Raw genomic sequence first — 21,454 nt, 5'->3', positions numbered from 1 at the left:
CGGCCGCGGGGACGGCGAGAGCGCCGAGGGGCCGGGCGGCGGCAGAGCCCCCCCACCGGTCGGGGCCCCCCACCGCGGCCGAGGGGCACTAAAGCGCCGAGTGTGCGGCCTCCAGGGTGGGGGGCGACTCGGACTCGGCAACTGCGGGGTGGAGGGGGGCGGCGCGAGTTCCTCGGAGGCCGAGGCCCCGAATTGGGGCGCCGGGGGACACCATCCCAGCGATCTTCCCCGGCTCCCCGGCCGGGCCCAGTGACTCCCCTGAAGACCCCCTTACGAGACCGCGAAAGCCCCAGAAAATGCCCCTACCTTCCTCGGAGGCAAGCTCCGACCCTGGCACGTCCAGAGTCCCCTCCCCTGCTCCCCCCCAAAATCAGCAGGCCTGGGGGAGAGATGGGGGAAGAAGGGCGGCGGGTCCAGCGGTGGCTGAGGCTAAAGCTCCGGCTCCTCCTCCTCCCGCGGCGGCGACTGGTACCTTTGTTTGGCGGCCGCTCGGGCTCCCTCGCTGGGGGGAGGGGGGACGACGAAAAATCCCTCCTGGACTGGAGGTCCGAGCCCCCAGTCGCGCTGCCCTGCAGAGGACGGCGGCGACAGACCCTCTGCGACTCCCTCCGGGCAAAGGTCCAGGCGGTGGCCGTGTCGGCTGCAAGCTTAAGCGCAAGAGTCTCCCTCCGCTCCGGCGCCTAAGCTCCTCACTCCGGACTCGACTGTTCCCCTAGACTTTTTTTCCCCTCCCCTACCTCTTTCCCGGATGGCCTCTTAGACGACCTCGGATTGGCTAGACTTCTTTAGAATCCGCCCATACCCTGTTCCTATTGGTCCCCGCGATACAAACAACGACGCCATTTTCCCACCAGTTCTATGGAAACAGAAAGTTACGCCTCATAGCTCCCCGGGAAATGTAGTCCAGCCTCTGGGGCCAATGCGCGAGGCCTTGCCCCTGAGAACTGCAAGACCCGCAACGCCCCGCGCCTACGTGAGACAGGGAAGGGAGGGAGGGAAAGGGGGCGGGGCGACAAAGCAAAGGGGAGGTGGCAACGACGCCTGCGCAGTGTGACCGGGATGGCGCATTTTCTTGCACCGAGCAATGCGGTGTTGCTGGCGGGTGAGGAAGGCGGAGAGTGCTATCGTGAAGTAAGGGGAGGGATTTATGTAGGCATCCGGGGGAGCCTTGTTCTGAACTATAAGGTGGGAAGTTGATGCTGGGTACTGCTACTCCCGGACCCCCGGCGTGAAAGTTGTGATATCATCCTCGAACCGTGAGTGGCTGTGGTGGCGGCTGGGGGGAACCCGGATGGGGAGTGAGGGTGGGGGAGGTTGGGAGGCGGAGCTGAGAGGAAAGAAAGAAAGGAGGGTGAGGACCCGGATGCTGAACCGGATTGTGTTGAATTTTCCATCCTCTCGCTGGAGAAGGGGAGGAGCGGTACGGTCCCCGCGGAGCGGAAGGGGGCCTCGGGGCGGAGAGGAAGCCGGAACCTTACCGACCCTGCGGGCTCCGCTAGACGGAGTCGGCGTTGGAAGCCCTTCTGCCAAGCCTGTGTGGAAAATATGCCTCGAAGTTATTTAAATTCCCTCCATGTACCTCTCCGGCAATTTACTTCACACCCATCCATCGTCTCCCGGAGTTCGAGTGGAAGGATGCACTCCACGCTTCACAGCCGCGCTTACACTTTGTCGATTTAGCAATTCTGAAAACAGACCCATCCCTTTTTAAAAAATTACTTTGCACGATATTTTCCCTTTTCTGTGTGTGTGTGCCCGGATTTCGTCCTCTAACGCATTGGAAGGTACTCGGCTTACGTCCCTTCGTTCATTTCGTCTTTCCCACATTTGAACGCCACCGCCTGGTGTGGTCCCTGCCGTCATGAGCCTGAGCCTAGTGAGACAGGCAGGATGGTCACACAAGTCAGTGTGATATTGCAACAGGTGTGAGTGCCACGAAGGAGAGTTTCGTGGTGATAAGAGAATTGGAAATAGGGAGTTTGCCTTAGGGAGATGAGGGAAGGCTTTCCCGAGGGAGTGAGGATCCAGCCGAGAGTGTAAGGGTTAGCGGGAGTTAACTACGGAAAGAACATTCCAGAGAGAAAGAACATCACGTTGGAAAGCCTTCTTCCAGGAGGGAGCTTTTTAAACCATGAGGAGCGGCTGGGCCGGGGGTGGGAGGGCGCGGGGCTTGGCTGTCCGAACCTGATACGCTATGTTAGGGAGTTTTGTTCTTATCTAAGAGCCATGGGATAACTTCGGAGGGTTGCCAGTCAGAAGGGAGATAGGACCAGATTTGAATTTCGAAAAGGTCACTGGCTGAAGAGTAGAGGACCAGGGGTATATTGCTTCAGTAGTCCACACGGAGGAGAGAATCTGATTTTGTGTTAATTAATATTCATCGTGCGTTGTTTGAACAAATGTAAAGCAGTTTCCCAGTTTTGAAAAGGAGTAGTTTCAGACTCTCACAGAGGCATCCTGTGGTGGTTCGTTCTAAAAGTAGATTAGACACAACATTGTAAATCAACTATACTTCGGTAAAATAGTTTAAAAATTAATTACTTTTAAAAAAGTAAATTAGTAGAGTTCATGTAACACATTAATGCCTCTTTATATTCGGGTCCAGTATGTGATAGCTGAAATTTCTAGGTGTGATAAATTGGAGTCTTTGGGGTTAAAAAAGAAAAGAAAAAGAGCCAAATCAGAGTATATGCCACAGTAATGTAGAAACCCTCAGACTCTTTAGAAGACAGGAAACTTTAGTTTTCAGTACCTAGCAAAATTGAGGCTTCTGTGTTTTCCCACTGTTGAGAATACTTGCATACAAACATTATCTGGGGAAGGAACATTAATTGATTTATTTGTTAAGTGAGTATTCTTAAACTTACCGGAGTGAGCAAAGGAAAGAACGATTTTTTAAAGTTCATAACTAATATTTTCAGTCGAACAAAACATCAACCAGCTAAGCCCTAAGAATTGAAACAGATTAGCGCTGAAAATCTGTCTAGTGGCATATTGTTACTGATACAGAGACAAAAGAGAATTATTGAAAGTTGGTCTTACTGACTTTTAAGTTAAGTCACATGTGTTCTGGAGGCTGTGAAAAAGATAAACATAATTTTCTCAACCTAGTTGGGAAGAGATGGCTACTAACTGGTTTAAATAGAACAGTATATGAGATGCTTTTTAAAAATTCTACTTTTAATTCTGTTCAATAATCTTTTAACCTAAGTGATTATTCTTTCTGTGCATCATCTTCTTTTCTTTCTTTAATCTCTTAAGAATAAGATAATCTGTGTCAAACTTTAAACAGTATAGGTAATAGGTTACTAAACTGGTATTTGGATTATTTCGAAATATTTTCTGAACTTTTTTCCCTTGCAACATACTTAACATTAATTGTTGGTCAAGGCAAATGTAGAAGAAAATACAGAAAATACACTTTTCAATCTTTTAGGCTCATGATCCTAGAGACCAAATCATTGTCCCAAGAAACAAAAGAAAGTAGACAAAGGTGAGAAACCTTCTAAAGTGTGCCAATTAGAAATGAAAACTCCCTCCCATCCCCCCAAAACAGACAAAAACAACAAAAACAGAAATGAAGACTCCTAATAGGACAAACAAAAATAGCAATAGATATTTACAAAGAAATAGTAGAAATTCAATAGTAAAGGGGGATTCTAGGAAAACTGAGTGATGTTCTAGGAAATATTGAAGTAAATATAAAATTCAGAATAATAAGTCACTACAGGGGAATAATTTTAATAATATAATTGCACTCAAGTAAATGCATGTCTTAATCAGAATGTCGAAAATTGATTGTGAAGAAATGCAGAATAGGATTTTCTCCTTATATTTTAAATACACAGTTGACCCTGAACACCATGAGTGGGAACTGCTGGGCTCCACTTATACGTGGATTTTTTTTTTAATAAATACATACTACAGTATTACATGATTTGCACTTGGTTGAATCTGTGGCTGCAGAAGATTTTCAGTTGTGTGTGTGTGTGTGTGTGTGTGTGTGTGTGTGCGTGCGCGAAGGGGGGGTGTTGATGCCCCTAACCCCGCTGTTGTTTAAGGGTCAAATGTATAAAACCGACTCTTTTTTTTTTTTTTTTTTTTTTTTTTTTGCGGTACACGGCCCTCTCACAACAGTGCCCTCTCCTGTTGCGGAGCACAGGCTCCAGACGCGCAGGCTCAGCGGCCATGGCTCACGGGCCCAGCCGCTCAGCGGCATGTGGGATCCTCCCGGACCAGGGCATGAACCCGTGTCCCCTGCATCGGCAGGCAGACTCTCAACCACTGCGCCACCAGGGAAGCCCCAAAACATACTCATTTTAATGCTCTTAGAAAAAAAAGTATGTTTATTAATTTACGTGATCAGTCAAGTATAGAAGTATCTAATTCTGTTGTTTTCTTTCGATGTTGATGTCAACAATTTAAGCCTTTTATGGTTGATAAAATAGGAATGGCTTTTAGTGTAAGTTTTGTAACTAAGGAAACCACTTAAAATCCAGGTGAACACCTTGACCAATATAATCACTTAAATGAAGACTTTGCTTTTTTTTTTTTAAAGAGATATAATTTACATATCATATAGTTTACCCATTCAAAGTATTCAACTCAGTGTGTTTTGTTATATTCACAAGGTTGGGCAACCAGCACCACAATCTAATTCTGGAACATTTTGATCTCCCCAAAAAAAAAAAAACCCCATTAGCAGTCACTCTCTCTTCCCCCCACCCCAGCCCTATGCAATCATGAGTCTACTTTCTGTCTGTATAGATTTGCCTGTTCTGAACATTTCATATAAATGGAATATGTGACCATCTTCCTTCACTTAGCATAATGTTTTCAAGATTTCATAGGTGTAGAGTTTTCATTTAAAACCAAACTGAAAGTTTACCTTTACTACAACACCTTGAAATACAAATTCCTTTGCACTTTGATACTCAGATAATTTAGTTAACTACATCATCTTTATGTTTCTCCTTTTTTACAGATCAGCTTTGAAATTAAAAAACAATGGAGAAGACTCAAGAAACAGCCCAAAGAATTCTTCTAGAACCTTACAAGTACTTACTTCAGTTACCAGGTAACAGTTTAGTTACAGTACATATAGGGTCATCTATATAAAGTAATCGTCATTTAAATATTAGCATACAGAAAAGGTTAGAATTGCCAGCTCTTGAGAGTTTCTGTTTTCTATTTTGTAAGAAGATACACATGAGGAAAATAATAATAAAGTTTTACAACTTTTTGTTCTTAAAAGGGATGTTTTTGAGGCACCTCTTTAAAAATATCCAATTTTATAACATAACTAAAAACATAAAAACACTTAAAACATTTGAGTATCTCATTAGAAATTTTATTCTTTATGAATGCCACACATTCCTATTCCCTACTCTTTAGATATTAGGGGATGATCTGCCAATTTGTGAAACAAGAAGAAGCTTCACTTAACTTTCCTGTTCAGGTTTTCCATTATCACATACACTGCATTTCTTATACTACTAGTTCCTTTAAGAGACAAATAGTAAAGCATTCAAAGCACATTACTTGGAAGCATAGCCCACATTATTCCTATATAAAGATGAGTCACTTGAACATGGCTTCCTAAAGAAACACCTGCCTAATCGTATGTATGTGCTTGTTTTATTTTGCTCTTTTTTTTTTTTTTTAAGCTTTTCTGGGAAATGATAGTAGCAAAGAAAAACTCATGCATGTGATAAGCGTGGCTTCTTGTAATAAAGCTTCATGTATAAACCAGTTACTAGGGCTTCCCTGGTGGCGCAGTGGTTGAGAGTCCACCTGCCGATGCAGGGGACACGGGTTCGTGCCCGGGTCCGGGAAGATCCCACATACTGCGGAGCGGCTGGGCCCGTGAGCCATGGCCACTGAGCCTGCGCATCCAGAGCCTGTGCTCCACAATGGGAGAGGCCACAACAGTAAGAGGCCTGCATACCGCAAAAAAAAAAACAAAAAAAAACAGTTACTAAAAGGTGATAAGTTGGGACTTCCCTGGCAGTCTGGTGGTAAGGACTCTGCACTTTCACTGCTGAGGGCCCGGGTTCAATCCCTGGTCAGGGAACTAAGATTCCACAACCTGCGCCGCATGGCTCAAAAAAAAAAAAAAAAAGTGATAAGTGGACAATTATAGAAACCCATTTAGCCCATGGTGTGGCTCAACTGTAGTGATGATCTCAGTCACAAAAAGGTTGTCATTTCTGTTCTGAAGTGCACACCTCTCTTGATGAGCACTCCTCAATGGCATTTCTATTCTTCTTGAGTCTGGGGAGGATAAGTACTGTTGTCTGAAGCCAGAAGAGTGGTAGCTCCCTACCTCCACCTTGGAAACCGTCATGATCAGTGTCATTTCTATTCTGGCAGACTCTCATGGAGACATACTTGTTAATGTCAATGCTTCAAAAGAATGGAGGAGAGACAAGCAGAGAATGCAAGGGAAAAGTTGCCTACTGTTTAAGAAAAAGCCAAGAGACTGCTTTTGAGTGACATTTATTCAGCAGCCAGTAACTTTACTTATTTTAGAGTCTCATATTGAGAAAGGTAGCACTATTTCTCTTGTACTCTTCCCACCTATTGCTGGACTTATTTTGTTACACACTGGCAAACACTGGTTGGAACTGGGCTACCATAAAACATGGCAGTTACCAGTGATGACAAGTGTCCAACTAGCACCACCCAACGTCTCTGCTCCACTACTGTGCAGAACAAGGACTGCCTATAGTTACGTTTTAACAGTAACGCTTACCTGTGTAATGAACTACTTCTGTTAACATTTTTTTTAATCCTCATTATTTGGAAGTAATGTTTTAGGCCGTTAGATAACATATTTAAGAATCTCATTAGGTATCCCATCTTTTTATTTTTCAAATCAAGTATACTCCTGCAGCCATGATAGAATAGAACCTCAAAAGAGTTTCCTAAAGAAAGAGGAAACTGTGTTATGCATAAACTATTTTTCACAGAGAGCTTCAGAGTTACTAAAGTGACTTAAAGATGGGCCAGGCCATTTATTCTATTGTAAAGTTAATCTTGCTGAAAAGAGGTTATAATAATTAATAATTGTTGATATTAGGATATTCTGAAATTAGTGAAGTAGAATGACTTTTATTTATGTTTCTTTATTTACTCTAGTGTAGAAGTGTAGGTCCCCAGGCCTTTGCAGTGGGAGGTGGAGGGTGGGTTTTGAAATGGAGGAAGAAGAGGGCCTGCAGAAAGGGAGTCAGTAATGTTAAAGTCTTAAAGAAGAAACAGTAATTACTGTAATATTAAAATAAAACCTGAGGGGACTTCCCTGGCGGCGCAGTGGTTAAGAATCCGCCTGCCAATTCAGGGGACACGGGTTCAAGCCCAGGTCCGGGAAGATCCCACATGCGGCGGAGCAACTAAGCCCGTGCGCCACAACTACTGAGCCTGCGCTCTAGAGCCCGTGAGCCACAACTACTGAAGTCCTTGCACCTTGCACCTGCACTCTAGAGCCTGTGCTCCGCAACAAGAGAAGCCACCGCAGTGAGAAGCCCGCGCGCCGCAACGAACGGTAGCCCCCGCTCACCGCAACTAGAGAAAGACCATGAAGCAAATGAAGACCCAATGCAGCCATAAATAAATACATACGTACATACATACATACCTGAGTACCTGTAAGTTAAGCCATTTATTGTACTGTTTTCTAGATACATTCTGAAGTGAAGGGGAAGATGTGCCTGCACATTGATTCTCTGTTCTTCATCTTCTTTTTTAAGGTGATAGGGTTACTTTGCACAGTTGTGCCTTCTCAGTATAGCCCAGATTGACCTTGGTCAAACTGGAAAGTAAATCAGAAGGATAAAGGATATAATTGCTACTCAGACCACATTCTAAAGGCTAGTAGACAGAGGATACTGCTTCCAGAACCCTAAGAGATCCTTCCCTTTTAGACTTCTCACAGAAAGTGAAACTTTGTTCCATTTGGGTATGTGATGAGGGTGTGTGTATTCATTTGTTTGGCTGATTGGTGCAGAGAAAACACAGATAGGACTCAGAAAATACTGTTTTTGTTTACTGAAACTTTATGTAACTATTTTCCTGAAACCTAATCTGAAATTAGGGTGTAACTGTGCATTCGCTTTAGCAGGAAGCTCATAGAAAGAACATTTTTATTAAATGAACTGGTTGTGGTTTTTATCTACCATTCCTTTATATTTGGGCTAAAATGACTTCTAATGGTGACTCCTACCCAAAGACCTCTCTTGAGCTTTCTGTGTAAGAAAAAGATAATATTGAAAAACTAATGGCCCTAGTCAAAATAAAGAGATTAACTTTTGACTAAATTCAGGATGTTAAAAGGGAATACTTCATGGAGTGGTAATTCACTTTTTGATAGGAAAGAAGCAGAGCTGTCCAGTCTCTAAAATCTTAATATAAAGGAATGGTAGATAATTTTAAGAGGTAATTCTATAAGGTAATTCAATAGCAAAGTACATTTACTTAAAAATACCTATATTTGGGCTTCCCTGCGCAGTGGTTGAGAGTCCACCTGCCGACGCAGGGGACATGGGTTCGTGCCCCGGTCCTGGAAGATCCCACATGCTGCGGAGCGGCTGGGCCCGTGAGCCATGGCCGCTGAGCCTGCGCGTCCGGAGCCTGTGCTCCACAACGGGAGAGGCCACAACAGTGAGAGGCCCGCGTACCGCAAAAAAAAAAAAAAAATTCCTTTCAGTTACATTGTATATTGGACTAGTAAGTTAGAAAAAAGAAAAAGGAACTATCCAAAACCATCCATTTGATGTTAGAGGAAAGTATAGTAAAAAGGAAAACAAAAACAAAAGAATACCTATAGTTATATATTGAATGGATAAACAACAAGGTCCTACCTTGTATAGCACAGAAAACCATATTCAGTATCCTATGATAAACCATAATGGAAAAGAATATTTTAAAAGAGAATGTGTATATATGTATAACTGAATCACTTCGCTGTACAGCAGAAATTAACACAACATTGAAAATCAACTACATGTCAATAAAAAAAAAAATACCTGTAGCCTCTGAAGTGGATGGTGCTAATTAACTGCCACTAACTAGACTGGCTCCCTTTTCAAAAGAATGAATTAGATCATAATTCCCTAAAAGCACATTCCATATTACTCAGCCATAAAAAGAAACAAAATTGAGTTATTTGTAGTGAGGTGGATGGACCTAGAGTCTGTCATACAGAGTGAAGCAAGTCAGAAAGAGGAAAACAAATGCCGTATGCTAACACATATATATGGACTCTTAAAAAAATAAATGGTTTTGAAGAACCTAGGAGCAGGACAGGAATAAAGGACAAGGGGAGGGGGAAGGGTAAGATGGGAAGAAGTGAGAGTGGCATTGACATATATACACTACCTAATGTAAAATAGATAGCTAGTGGGAAGCAGCCGCATAGCACAGGGAGATCAGCTCGGTGCTTTGTGACCACCTAAAGGGACGGGATAAGGGAGGGTGGGAGGGAGACGCTAGAGGGAGGGAATATGGGGATATATGTATGCATATAGCTGATTCACTTTGTTATACAGCAGAAACTAATACAGCATTATAAAGCAATTACACTCCAATAAAGATGTTAAAAAAAAAAAACATTCCATTCCAAAACTGTTGATATAAGTTAAGATGAAAGGAGTGAGCTTACTGATGGGTCCCTGGAGTCCTAGAACTCTCTTTTGCCTGCCCTAATTTTAAAAGGTTGTGCATTTTAGGATATGAGTTTTGGTGGAGGGAGGTAGTAGGGCCCAGCAGTGGAAGACAAGCTCTACAGTAGATAATGGATTGGTGGGGCTGGATTTGTCAAGTTTTCTTAGTTTCACAGGAAGTTTCTGAATGTGTTTCTTGTAATTAAAAATATTAATTTATTGCTAAATTTTATTCTTTAAATGCAGGTAAACAAGTGAGAACCAAACTTTCACAGGCGTTTAATCATTGGCTAAAAGTTCCAGAAGACAAGCTACAGGTATTTAGGCAATTCTAACCTTATTCTTAATCTCCAAGAAATTAATAGATATCATGTAAAAATACTCCTAGCTCTTAATTCAGTTTAATGATCATACAATATCTTACATTGAGGTTGCTAGATAATAACTAGTTGTAAAACCTAAGACACCTGACACTTTGATAATCTGTTAATATACATTAAGTATAAGCTCTTTTGAATAATTCAAATAAAATGAAAATTTTCAATTGTATTTCTTGTTAGATTATCATTGAAGTGACGGAAATGTTGCATAATGCCAGTTTACTCATCGATGATATTGAAGACAACTCAAAACTCCGTCGTGGCTTTCCAGTGGCACACAGCATCTATGGAATTCCATCTGTCATCAATTCTGCCAATTATGTATATTTTCTTGGCCTAGAGAAAGTCTTAACCCTTGATCACCCAGATGCAGTAAAGCTTTTTACCCGCCAGCTTTTAGAACTCCATCAGGGACAAGGCCTGGATATCTACTGGAGAGATAATTACACTTGTCCCACTGAAGAAGAATATAAAGCAATGGTGCTGCAAAAGACAGGTGGACTATTTGGATTAGCAGTAGGTCTCATGCAGTTGTTCTCTGATTACAAAGAAGATTTAAAGCCACTACTGAATACACTTGGGCTCTTTTTCCAAATCAGGGATGATTATGCTAATCTACACTCCAAAGAATATAGTGCAAACAAAAGCTTCTGTGAAGATCTAACAGAGGGAAAGTTCTCATTCCCTACTATTCATGCTATTTGGTCTAGGCCTGAAAGCACCCAGGTGCAGAATATCTTGCGCCAGAGAACCGAAAATGTAGATGTTAAAAAATACTGTGTACATTATCTTGAGAACGTAGGTTCTTTTGAATACACTCGGAATACTCTTAAAGAGCTTGAATCTAAAGCCTATAAACAAATCGATGCATGTGGTGGGAACCCTGAGCTAGTAGCTCTAGTAAAACACTTAAGTAAAATGTTCAAAGAGGATGAATAATATTAAGCCATTCTTGATTAGGCCTGATAGCTTAGTTGACTTTTTTTTGTCTTTTAGCCTATTACCTTTTTTAAAATTTGGACCAATCTGTTAGTATCCAAAAACTGAGTGATAGTGGTGATGTGAGTGAGGTTGTTTCAATATAGAATCCCCGTGTACAGATAATCATAGTACCAAGTTGAAGGAATCAAAAGGAGCCACATTTAAATGAGTCTAATTTGAATGTCAGAATGTGCTGTGTTAGGACGTCGTGGCCAACTCTGCCATGCATGTTCTGTTGATTCTGTCAATAAAGAAGACTTCAGCTCCAGGAATTTTTATCCACATACTTCCTAACTGTACTGTACGGGCAGTTCACAATTCATCTACCCCATTTCCAAGCCATTGACTACTTGGGACCAGTTTCTATAGCTAGCTGGCCCGAAGACCACAGGAACTCCTCTTTCTTCCTAAATGTCGCTTAGAATAGCTCATTCTCCTCCCTGGAAACTCCCTTAGTGAAGTCTTCCATGAGAAAGCTGACAGTGACAAGCAGTAAGCATTCTGGGCCTCTCTTCCTTTCTCCCAACTGAGCAAATTCTGCTGTTTATTTAACCAAGGAGTCTCCACTGAATGAAATTTACACACTAGCCCAAGTTCTTTTTCCTTCTAATGTAACTTGTGCCTCAAAACTAATTAGTATCTGGGTACAGCAGTATCTTTCCATTTGTGGGGGGGAAAAAGGTACATGGAAAAAGTATTTTAGGAAGGAGCCTTTAAGCCATTTTATGCTGTCTTTATCATTAGTATTAAAAATCATAAAAGCTGTTTGCTCACAAGTACAAAAGCTGGGGGAACTGTCCTTTTCCTTCCCACCCGCATCATTAACCCCTCTGTAGGCAGTTGGTGCTTGAATGGAAAAGGAAGTAGGCATCTTTAACCTCTATGAGTAAAGCAAAGAAAAGTGTTAACCTGAGAGCTACTGCCTGACTGAAAATTAGCCAAAGGCTATACTATCAGGCACAGTTAGCTTTATAGTGCCTTAACCCTGACTATCCCTTTTGTTTCATTTTAGGCCCTCAGCCCCTGGAGCCATCTTATGGCACAAGAGGTATGAAAAAAGAGACCCTGATTTCTGTATGAGAAGTGTCACTGACATCCCAGAATGAAAGTTTGTACTTCTCAGTAGCATTACATTTTGCTTGATTGGTTGTACAGTGTGTTATCTTAAATCAAACCACCGTATTTTTGTATGAGAAATTCTCACCAAAATACTCAACCTAAATCTTTTTTGAAAAGTTCGGTATTGCCTTTACTTTTAGAATAATTTGAATCTTCCATTTTTTTTTTTTTTATAGATTTATTTATTTTTATTTATTTATCTTTGGCTGTGTTGGGTGTTTGTTGCTGCTCGCGGGCTTTCTCTAGTGCGGCAAGCAGGGGCTACTCTTCATTGTGGTGCAGGGGCTTCTCATTGCAGTGGCTTCTCTTGTTGTTTAGCATGGGCTCTAGGCTCGCGGGCTTCGGTAGTTGTGGCGCCCGGGCTTAGTTGCTCCGCGGCATGTGGGATCTTCCCAGACCAGGGCTTGAACCTGTGTCCCCTGCATTGGCAGGCAGATTCTTAACCAGTGCGCCACTAGGGAAGTCCCTGAATCTTCCATTTTAATTGATCCAAGGAAACCCCTTCTGAAAATCATACATATTTGTGTTATACTATGGATATTTGAACTTTGTTTTTATGAACCTGTAACAAACTTGATATTAAAAAAGATCTAATGCTAACTATATAGACAGAAATGAAGTTATTTACCTATAAGTATAATGATTGCTTAAGTAGATTATTTCTTAGCTAATCAAATTAATTTTGGCCTGGTGCTACTCATTCTTTTCTCATTTTTTTTATTTTTTAAATTTATTTTTGGCTATGTTGGGTCTTTGTTGCTGCACGCAGGGGCTTTCTCTAGTTGCAGCGAGTGGGGGCTACTCTTTGTTGCAGTATGCGGGCTTCTCATTGCAGTGGCCTCTGGCTCCAGGCACACGTGGGCTTCAGTAGTTGTGGCACGTGGGCTCAGTAGTTGTGGCTCGCAGGCTCTAGAGCACAGGCTCAGTAGTTGTGGCACACAGGCTTAGTTGCTTGGTGGCATGTGGGATCTTCCCGGACCAGGGATTGAACCCATGTTCCCTGCATTGGCAGGCAAATTCTTATCCACTGTGCCACCAGGGAAGTCCTCTTTTGTCATTTTTATCTTGCCTTTCAGTGACAGAAATGCTTGGCATTGAATTGGGGACTTATATGCTTGCCACAACTAGAGAAAGCCCTCACACAGAAACGAAGACCCAACACAGCCATAAATAAATAAATAAAAATAAAAAAAAAATAAAAAAAAAATTTATTCTTTTCACTTGAACCATAGTCATGATGGTTAATACAGAAGAAAATCAAATTGATTTTCTTTGTTGGCAAAATCAAAAGAATGAAGGCTAGTTATGTTGCTATAAATGACTTTCAGACCTCAGCAAAATTTTAAATACATCAGCTCTTCTCTTATTCCACTCTGTCAACTTCCTTACTTGACTTCCTTCTCTTCTTAACCTATAACCTATAGTCGTTCACTTCAGGGAGCCTTTCAAGAGCTTTCTCGGATCACTTTCCTCCTTTCCTTTAGGTCCCTCTCATCCTGCCAGTTCCCAATCTTGCGTGAATCCAACGGTCCACGTGCTTTGCTCCTCCCACGTTGCTAAGTGCTGCTGGGGAACGTTTTCACAACTGCTATAGCCATTGCAAATTAATGTATTAAAACCTCAGTAGCCCTTTTATTTTTCATCTAATCCTGATGGAGGTTTAAAATGTGTCAATCTAGGCACTTCCCTGGTGGCGCAGTTGAGAATCCACCTGCCAATGCAGGGGACACGGGTTCAATCCCTGATCCTGGAAGATCCCACATGCTGCAGAGAAGCTAAGCCCGTGTGCCACAGCTACTGAAGCCCGCGCGCTTAGAGCCCGTGCTCCGCAACAAGAGAAGCCACTGCAATGAGAAGCCTGCGCACCGCAACGAAGAGTAGCCCCCGCTCGCTGCAACTAGAGAAAGCCCGTGCGCAGCAACGAAGACCCAACACAGCCAAAAATAAATAAATGTACAAAAAAATTAAAAATAAATGAGATTTGTCAATCTAGCATTCCCTCCTCCTCCATTCTTCTCCTGTTAAATGTAAATTCTTCTAACCTTCCTCCCCTATGCTTCTTTAGGTCTGCCTTTCATCTCAAGAAAAGTTGTTTGTCCTCCTGCCCTAGACCAAACACGCTCTCCTGTTTTTGATTCCCTCTCTTTCTGCCTCTTGAGGGCCTTATTTTATTCCCTGCCTTATATCCTCAAGATTTATCCATTGGCTCTGTTTTAATCAGTACACTGAGAGGAAGGAAAGAGGGAAGAAAATGTATATTTGTGAAGGACCTATTAGGTACCACTGTTTTATGTTTTTTTCTTCAAGCATTTACTGAGCAGAGCCAGGACCTTGAATACAGGTCAGAGCACTTTGCTCTTCTGTACTGTTGGCCTCCCATTCTAAATGCACACTTAAATATGTTTAAAAGTTTAGAAAGCACTGGTCTATTGTAATGTACTAAACAGCTTCCTTCCTATAATCTCTACCCACTCCAGTCTATCCTTCACACCAACCAAAGTTGTCTTTCCAAAGCGCAAATCTGATTATGTCATTCCCATGTTTTAAATTCTCTGAATCCTCAATACTGCCACCTGTAAATTCCTTGGCAGAGTATATAAGGCTTTCCAAAATCTGATCTCCAAACGACTTCAACCATATTTCCTAATATTTTACTCTCCCCACACGTTATACTCTGCCAGAAAATAACGTTCGTCATTGCTAAGACACTATTCTGTTTTTCATTCATTTCATTTAGAATACTTCTTGAGTGCCTATAAGCTAAATCCTTTGCTAGGCTTTGGAGGTAGAAGAGTGATAGACACTATCTCTTAGCCTTATGTGATTTTCTTGTAATGGAGACTGGGAAGTAAGTAGCCAATTATTAAACAGTATTATTAGTGCTGGAATCAGGGCCCCTAATTTCTTGTTTACATGTCTGCTTCTCCCATTGGATTAGAAACTCATTAAGGGCAAGGACTGTGACTTACCCTCCTCTTCTCAGTAGCACTTAATAAATACTTGTGAATAAATAAATCTACTTGAAACTAATCTCCCACCTCTCAAGGGTTCCATTAAATATAATGTATGTGAAAAGATATCATAAACTTCAAATGTTAGCTTTTATGTTAATGTGGTTCTTCTCCCTCTCATTCTTTCCCTAATGATTCTTACTCAATGTTTTCCCTTCTGAAAGCATTCTTAGACTGTTTACTTTCAGTTTTGTCCATAATTACCATTGTATCAAAACCCTGACCTCCTCATATTGAAGTCCTGTATTTTAACTGTTCATCTGAGTTTTCTGTTATCAGCTTGAAATCATATTTAAAACCAACTTATACCTCCCCTCCCTGTCCCTTTACCAAGCGAAACCACTTCTACCCCCGCCTCTTCTATCACCATTGTCATTCTTTTTTTTTTTTTTTTTTTTGGCGGTACGTGGGCCTCTCACTGTTGTGGCCTCTCCCGTTGCGGAGCACAGGCTCCGGATGCGCAGGTTCAGCGACCATGCCTCACGGGCTCAGCCGCTCCGCGGCATGTGGGCTCTTCCCGGACCAGGGCATGAACCCGTGTCCCCTGCATCGGCAGGCGGACTCTCAACCACTGCGCCACCAGGGAAGCCCCGACCATTGTCATTCTTAAAGTGATCCAGGAGTGTCTTTATTTCTTACCCTTGCCTCCTATCCAGTCCTCCTAAGTCCTATAGACTTGTCCTTTGAGATATCTCTTATCTGTCCCTTACTTTCCCTTCTCACTTCCTTTTCATTTTCACTGTGGCACTTAGAACAGCCTTTATTGCCATACATGCAGGGCTGATATTTGGTGGCTGGAATACAGAAAAGGACTCATGATAACGAACCCTACAATAATATGAACTCAGAATACAACTGGCATTTGGCTTCTCAACCTCCCACCACCTCCGGTTGGCTAACTGCACACTTACTTGGTTATTTCATTAAATCTTGTAATAATGCAACCTCAGCTTTTATGTGATTGACTATATTGGACCTTACAGTTGTATGGCATAATTTTACTATACTCTTGGTAAAGATTATAATAGTATGTGCAGTAAGCAAAAATCAGTAATACAAATTTCCATATTAACCCATTAGTTAAAGTTAATTGTGTAGAATGTTTAATGGGCATCTTGTCATAGAGATATATCTGGGAAACATCTGCAGCACTACCTGCCTTGTCATGCACGTTGTTTATAAAGCACTCTATGCTTTAGGAGAATGACCCATTTATTTTCTTTGAATTATATTTGTTACTGTACAGAAAGAAAAATATATCTGAAGAATTGAAAATTGGTATAGTGGATAACGGAAGCTATTTAGACCTCAATGGGCAAAGCAGTACTAATGGTAAGCTACAAAAGTAATTTGTAAATCTTACCAAAACTTGTAAAGTCACATAATAGAAATTGCAAAATAAGAATAGTTAAATATTTGAAAAGTAAAAAATTTAAAAAGATTTAGCTTTAGTAAATTATATTCTAACAGCTGTCCATATTTTACAAGAAAGAAATGATTTATTAAAGTTGACAGATAAAGTCAAAAAGTCAATTAAACTAAAGGAAACTGAAAATGAAGCAGAAGGTTATTGAAACAAATAATGATAAGCCCTTTGAAACAAAACAAAGTAGCTATCCTAAGAGGCAAACTAATAGATTTTCTAATATGGTTTATGAAAATGCATTTGTGGTTTGATAACAGACACGAAAGCATACTTTTTTTTAAGTTCAATATATTGAATCCTGAAACCTGGCCAATTTAAGTTTGTAAAGCTCTGGATCGAAGAAGAACAAAAATAAAATGACAGCATTCACTAAATGACTTAGCACTAAAGATATAAAATATATAATTTTAGACACTATTATAAGGCTTAGAAGAATGTTGAATATAATTCCTGGTAGTTCAGAGGAAACCAGGAGAGGGTTCAGCAAAAGAATGTCATTAATATTGGGAGAAGTTTTCAATTTATTGAGACCACAAGTCACCTATGACTGTCAATTTATTCATTTTACTTTTTTTGGCCACGCTGCGTGGCCTGTGGGATCTTAGTTCCCCAACCAGGGATCTAACCTGTGTCCCCTGCGTTGGAGGCACGGAGTCTTCACCACTGGGCCACCAGGGAAGTCCAATGACTATCGCTTTAATGAAGAAGTTGTTGGGAGAATTTATTGCAGTTTACTGTGTTACATCATGGCTCAGACAGGAGTATCATTTAGCTAGTAACTGCTGCAACAAACAAAAGATCAAACCAATCATTTCCTCCTGCCTTGGAGTATCATCATAGCATATATGGATAATTAATGTCACCTAACTTGTTTTACTGGAATCCCTTCTCTTCCTTCAGCCCATGTTGCACAGAACTGCCAAACTAATCTTAATGAATTTGCTTTCACTTTATGCCTCTATTCATAAATCGTTTCCTTTTAGGACAAACACTTTAGCTTCACAGGCAAAGCTCCCTGTAATCTGCTTCTCATCTTATATATACACACATATATATGTATATATATTTATACTTATATATAATTTTTTAGAAATTTAATTTCTAAATTTTTTAGAAATTTATAATTTTTTAGAAAGCTTTATTGACTCACACACCACATAATTCTTTTAAAGGATACAATTCAGTGGGTTTTAGTATATTCATGGGGTTATGCAATCATCACCACAATCTAATTTGATAACATTTTTGCTTCCCCTGAAAGAAACCACCATCACTATTAGCACTCACTCCCATTGCCCCCACTCCACCCCTAACCCCCACCCGAGGCAGTCACTAAGCTACTCTCTGTATTTATGACTTGCCTATTCTGGTTGTTTCATATAAGTGGAATCATATACTACGTGGTCTTGTGACTGGCTTCTTTCACTTAGCATAATGTTTTCAAGGTTCATCCATACTACTTATATCATAACTTCAATAATTTTTAAGTCTGAATAATAGTCCAGTATATGAAAATACCACATTTTGTTTATCCATTCATTGGTTGATGGACATTTGGATTGTTCCTACTTTTTGGCTTTTATGAATAATGCTGCTATGGACATTTGTGTCCAGGTTTTTCTGTGGCTATATATTTTAATTTCTCTTGGGTAATATGGACTGAATGTTTGTGTCCCTCCAAAATTTATATGTTGAAGCCTCAACCTCCAGTATCTCTGTATTTGGAGATGGATCTTTATGGAAGTAATTAAGGTTAAATGAGGTCATAAGGGTGGGAATCTGATCCAATAGGATTAATTTCCTTACAAGAAGAGACCCAAGGGAACTTCCCTGGAGGTCCAGTGGTTGAGACTCTGCGCTTCCAATGCAGGGGGCGCAGGTTCAATCCCTGGTTGGGGGATTAGGATCCCACGTGCCATGCGGCCAAAAAAAAAAAAAGACCCAAGAGAGCCCTTTTCTCTCTTTATACCATGTGAGGACACAGTAAGAAGGTGGCCACCTGCAAACCAGGAAGATAGCCCTCACCAGGAATCCAATCAGCTGGCACCTTAATCTTGGACTTCCTGCCTCCAGTACTGTAAGCAAATAAATTTCTGTTGTATAAACCACTCGATTTGTGGTATTTTATTACAGCAGCCCAGGCCAACTAAGAAAGTTAAATACCTAGATGAGTCATATGGTACCTTTGTTTTACATTTTGAAGAGGGAGTATATTCTTAAGATATACTCCCTTAGTTGTACAGAAATGTACATAAAAGTATATTCATTGCAGCAGTATTTGTTTTTTTCTAAGATTTTTTTTTGATGTGGACCATTTTTAAAATCTTTATTGAATTTGTTACAATATTGCTTTTGTTTTATGTTTTGGTTTTTTGGCCGGGAGGCATGTGGGATCTCCACTGAACCATCAGGAAGTCCCTGCAGCATTATTTGTAATAGAAAAAAAGTAACAAATGTTCATCAATATGAATTGATTAAGTCACAGTTCAGTGACTTAATGCAGCAAAACTATCTGTATACTATACGTACAATATATAGTAGCAAGATAATTTTTAGATATTCATGTTCTTTTCCCTCTGTTTTTTCCATCTTTAGTTACAGAAATGTACCCATTCCATTTTGTACTTTCTTGCCTCAGGGAAGTATTATGATGATAAAGCTAAAAGAAGGCTCTTGTAAAACACTTCCTTTCTGAATTAATTTTCCTACAACCTGAGCCTGTTGAAGAGATCAGGCTAGGTGTACTGGAAGGGAGACACAGAGAAAAGGAGCAGTGACTTTAAGGGCAAACAGAACAGAGGAAAGAGGAGAGATTCCTGGGAAGGGAACAAAAGCCAGAAGTTCCCATGGCTGTTGGTAGTACTGCAGGAGGTGAGCAAGACTTCATGGAGGATGGACTAGACAGTAACCTTCCCGTTCTCTTCCTGGGACAGGGAAGCAGAAAAGTGCCAGGCTTTGAGGGATCACTGTTGGCTTCAATAATAAACCTGCCAATGGAGTCTGATGCCTGCAGTTGAGAGGTAAGGAGGCCCTAACACTGACTGAGATTAAATTTTCTGCTAGCCCTGCAGGAAGGGAGTGAAAAAAGAACATTCGTCCTTTCAAGATGCTGGACTGAGTACGTGTTTATCTTTTCTACCTCTTGAGAGAATACTAAAAGGAAAGAAAAAGAATAAAAAGGCTAAAATATCAAAATAACCTTGAGAATTGGAAGGGCTTTGTTAGTGGATGAGAAATTCCAAAAAGTGTCTGGAATACAGAAAGCAGAAAGACTACTGATTGATGTAAGCAGTGGGGATATGGCCAGAGCTAAGGCTATGTAGAGAAGGGGCTGTGGCTGAAACGGGACCCAGCAGGCTCAGGAGAACTGAAAGTACTTGGCAGAATAATGGAGCCCCAGCGATGCCCACGTCCTCATCCTCGGAGCTGGTGAACAGATTAGATTACATGAGAAAGGGGAATTAAGGGTGAAGAGAAATTATGGTTGCTCATTGATGATCTCAGAATAGGGAGATTATCCTGCATTATCCAGGTGGACCCACCTGTAACTACAAGCTTCCTCAAAGGAGAAGGAGGCAGAAGGGGAGAGTCAGAATGAGATGTGACATTGGAACCAAAGTCAGAGTGGTGTGATGAGAAGGACTCAACCCACCGTTTCTGCCTTTAAACATGGAGGAAGGGGACCACAAGCCACAGAATGCAGGTGGCTTCTAGAAACTACAAAGACAAGGAAACAGATTCTGCCCTGGAGTCTCCAGAAGGGAACACAGCCCTGCTGATACCTTGAGAAGTGTTGGACTTCTACAGAACTCTATATAATAAATATATGTTGTTTAAGCCACTAAGTTTGTGGTAATAGGAAACTAACTGGAACAGTTCTCTACTTGTCAACAAAGGACTGGAGAGATAAATGTGGATGAAAACAAATTAATTGATAGTCTGTAAATGGAAGGGTACATCTCCCTACGCTACCTCTTTCTTACACCCCAATGGGCAAACTAAATCATCACTGCCAGATATTTTATCCTCAAGCAGAAGAGTAAGACGTCTTTTTAGAGAAGTAGAAGTGAGTTTCTGGGAAGAATTTGAGCAAATAGGAAAGGTATTGGTGTCAAAGAGCTACATTCTTCTGTTCTGGCATCAGGGAGCCTTCCTGGAGCATCATGGCTGCTCCCTTCCCAATCACATGACACTGAAACTTACCAGTCAGCCAGCCAGCCCTGCTTGCATAAGCTGAGCTCCCATTAGCTCCCATTTAGCATTTCTCATGCCTCATTCTGTCTGAAACACAAATGGACAACCAGAAACTCCCACACATTTATAGAATACCTGCAGTATGACAGAGAAGGACCAAGGTAAAAAAAAAAGAAGCAAAACCAAAATGAAACAAGAAAAATATAGAAAAACACAAATTAGAGGGAACAGAAAAAACAGAGAACACCTTAAAACAAAATAAGACAAACCACAATCTGTAAGTAGTGTCACTGGAGAGATCTGAGGGGATATGGAATGGAATCTATGGCCGCTGTTGTTGTTTATCTTCCTAACAGTCATCCCGCACTTCTACTTCATGAAAAGAACATTTTTGATATTATCCCCATGTTGCATGGCCATGTGTTTCAGGAAAAACAGAATTCTCTCCTCCTTGGGGGGTCTTAGTCTTTGTCACTTAAGGCCTTCAGCCAGTTGGGTGAGGCTTACCCACATAATGGAGGGCAATCTGCTTGACTCAAAGTCTGCTGATTTAAATGTTGATCTCATCTAAAACATACCTTCACAGCAACACTGAGACTGGTGTTGACCAAGTCTCTGGGTACAATGGCCTAGCCAAGTTGACACATAAAATTAACCTTCACAACCACATGCCAAGATGAAAAG

At 41.2% G+C, this 21,454-nt stretch overlaps 2 protein-coding genes across 14 annotated transcripts in view; one reads left to right on the top strand and one right to left on the bottom strand.

The window, feature by feature from the left end:
• ARID4B (AT-rich interaction domain 4B) overlaps positions 1 to 665 on the bottom strand; it is a 126,735-nt gene extending 126,070 nt beyond the window's left edge. For 2 of the 5 annotated variants that reach the window (XR_003005494.1, XM_024761474.1), the window contains exon 1: positions 473 to 665. The gene's annotated coding sequence lies outside the window, so the exon portion shown is untranslated. Of the gene's footprint in view, positions 1 to 306 lie in introns of all 5 variants that reach the window. The other 3 variants (XM_024761476.1, XM_024761477.1, XM_024761475.1) reach the window with 2 other exon arrangements.
• A 365-nt stretch (positions 666 to 1,030) lies between these two features.
• On the top strand, positions 1,031 to 19,604 carry GGPS1 (geranylgeranyl diphosphate synthase 1). Of its 9 annotated transcripts, none has more exons than XR_003005490.1 (7): positions 1,061 to 1,256; positions 4,985 to 5,077; positions 9,906 to 9,976; positions 10,220 to 10,535; positions 12,033 to 12,068; positions 16,397 to 16,482; positions 19,510 to 19,582. XR_003005490.1 is itself a non-coding variant. In XM_024761451.1 (7 exons), the coding sequence occupies exons 2-7, from the start codon at positions 5,008 to 5,010 to the stop codon at positions 19,533 to 19,535; spliced, it is 426 nt and encodes a 141-aa protein (XP_024617219.1). In that variant the 5' UTR covers positions 1,061 to 1,256; positions 4,985 to 5,007; the 3' UTR covers positions 19,536 to 19,604. The 9 variants fall into 9 exon arrangements, 7 of the variants coding, with proteins under 7 accessions (XP_024617213.1, XP_024617219.1, XP_024617217.1 ...); XM_024761451.1 differs by having other exon boundaries at positions 10,220 to 10,356; positions 19,510 to 19,604; XM_024761449.1 differs by lacking the exon at positions 19,510 to 19,582 and having other exon boundaries at positions 10,220 to 10,555; positions 16,397 to 16,429.
• The last annotated feature ends 1,850 nt before the right edge of the window (positions 19,605 to 21,454 follow it).

The sequence above is a fragment of the Neophocaena asiaeorientalis genome, unplaced genomic scaffold (genome assembly GCF_003031525.2).
Source record: "Neophocaena asiaeorientalis asiaeorientalis breed wild unplaced genomic scaffold, Neophocaena_asiaeorientalis_V1.1 scaffold166, whole genome shotgun sequence".
In the NCBI taxonomy this organism is placed as follows: Eukaryota; Metazoa; Chordata; class Mammalia; order Artiodactyla; family Phocoenidae; genus Neophocaena; species Neophocaena asiaeorientalis.
Note: the sequence above shows the minus strand (reverse complement) of the source record. Positions and strands in the feature narration are given on the sequence as shown.

Bases quoted from the DNA above. Each gene is read 5' to 3' on its own strand.
- GGPS1 (XM_024761446.1), top strand. From the start codon at position 5,008: ATGGAGAAGACTCAAGAAACAGCCCAAAGAATTCTTCTAGAACCTTAC. The intron at 5,078-9,905 runs GTAACAGTTTAG...CTTTAAATGCAG, and splicing joins GTACTTACTTCAGTTACCAG to GTAAACAAGTGAGAACCAAA. The intron at 9,977-10,219 runs GTATTTAGGCAA...ATTTCTTGTTAG, and splicing joins TTCCAGAAGACAAGCTACAG to ATTATCATTGAAGTGACGGA.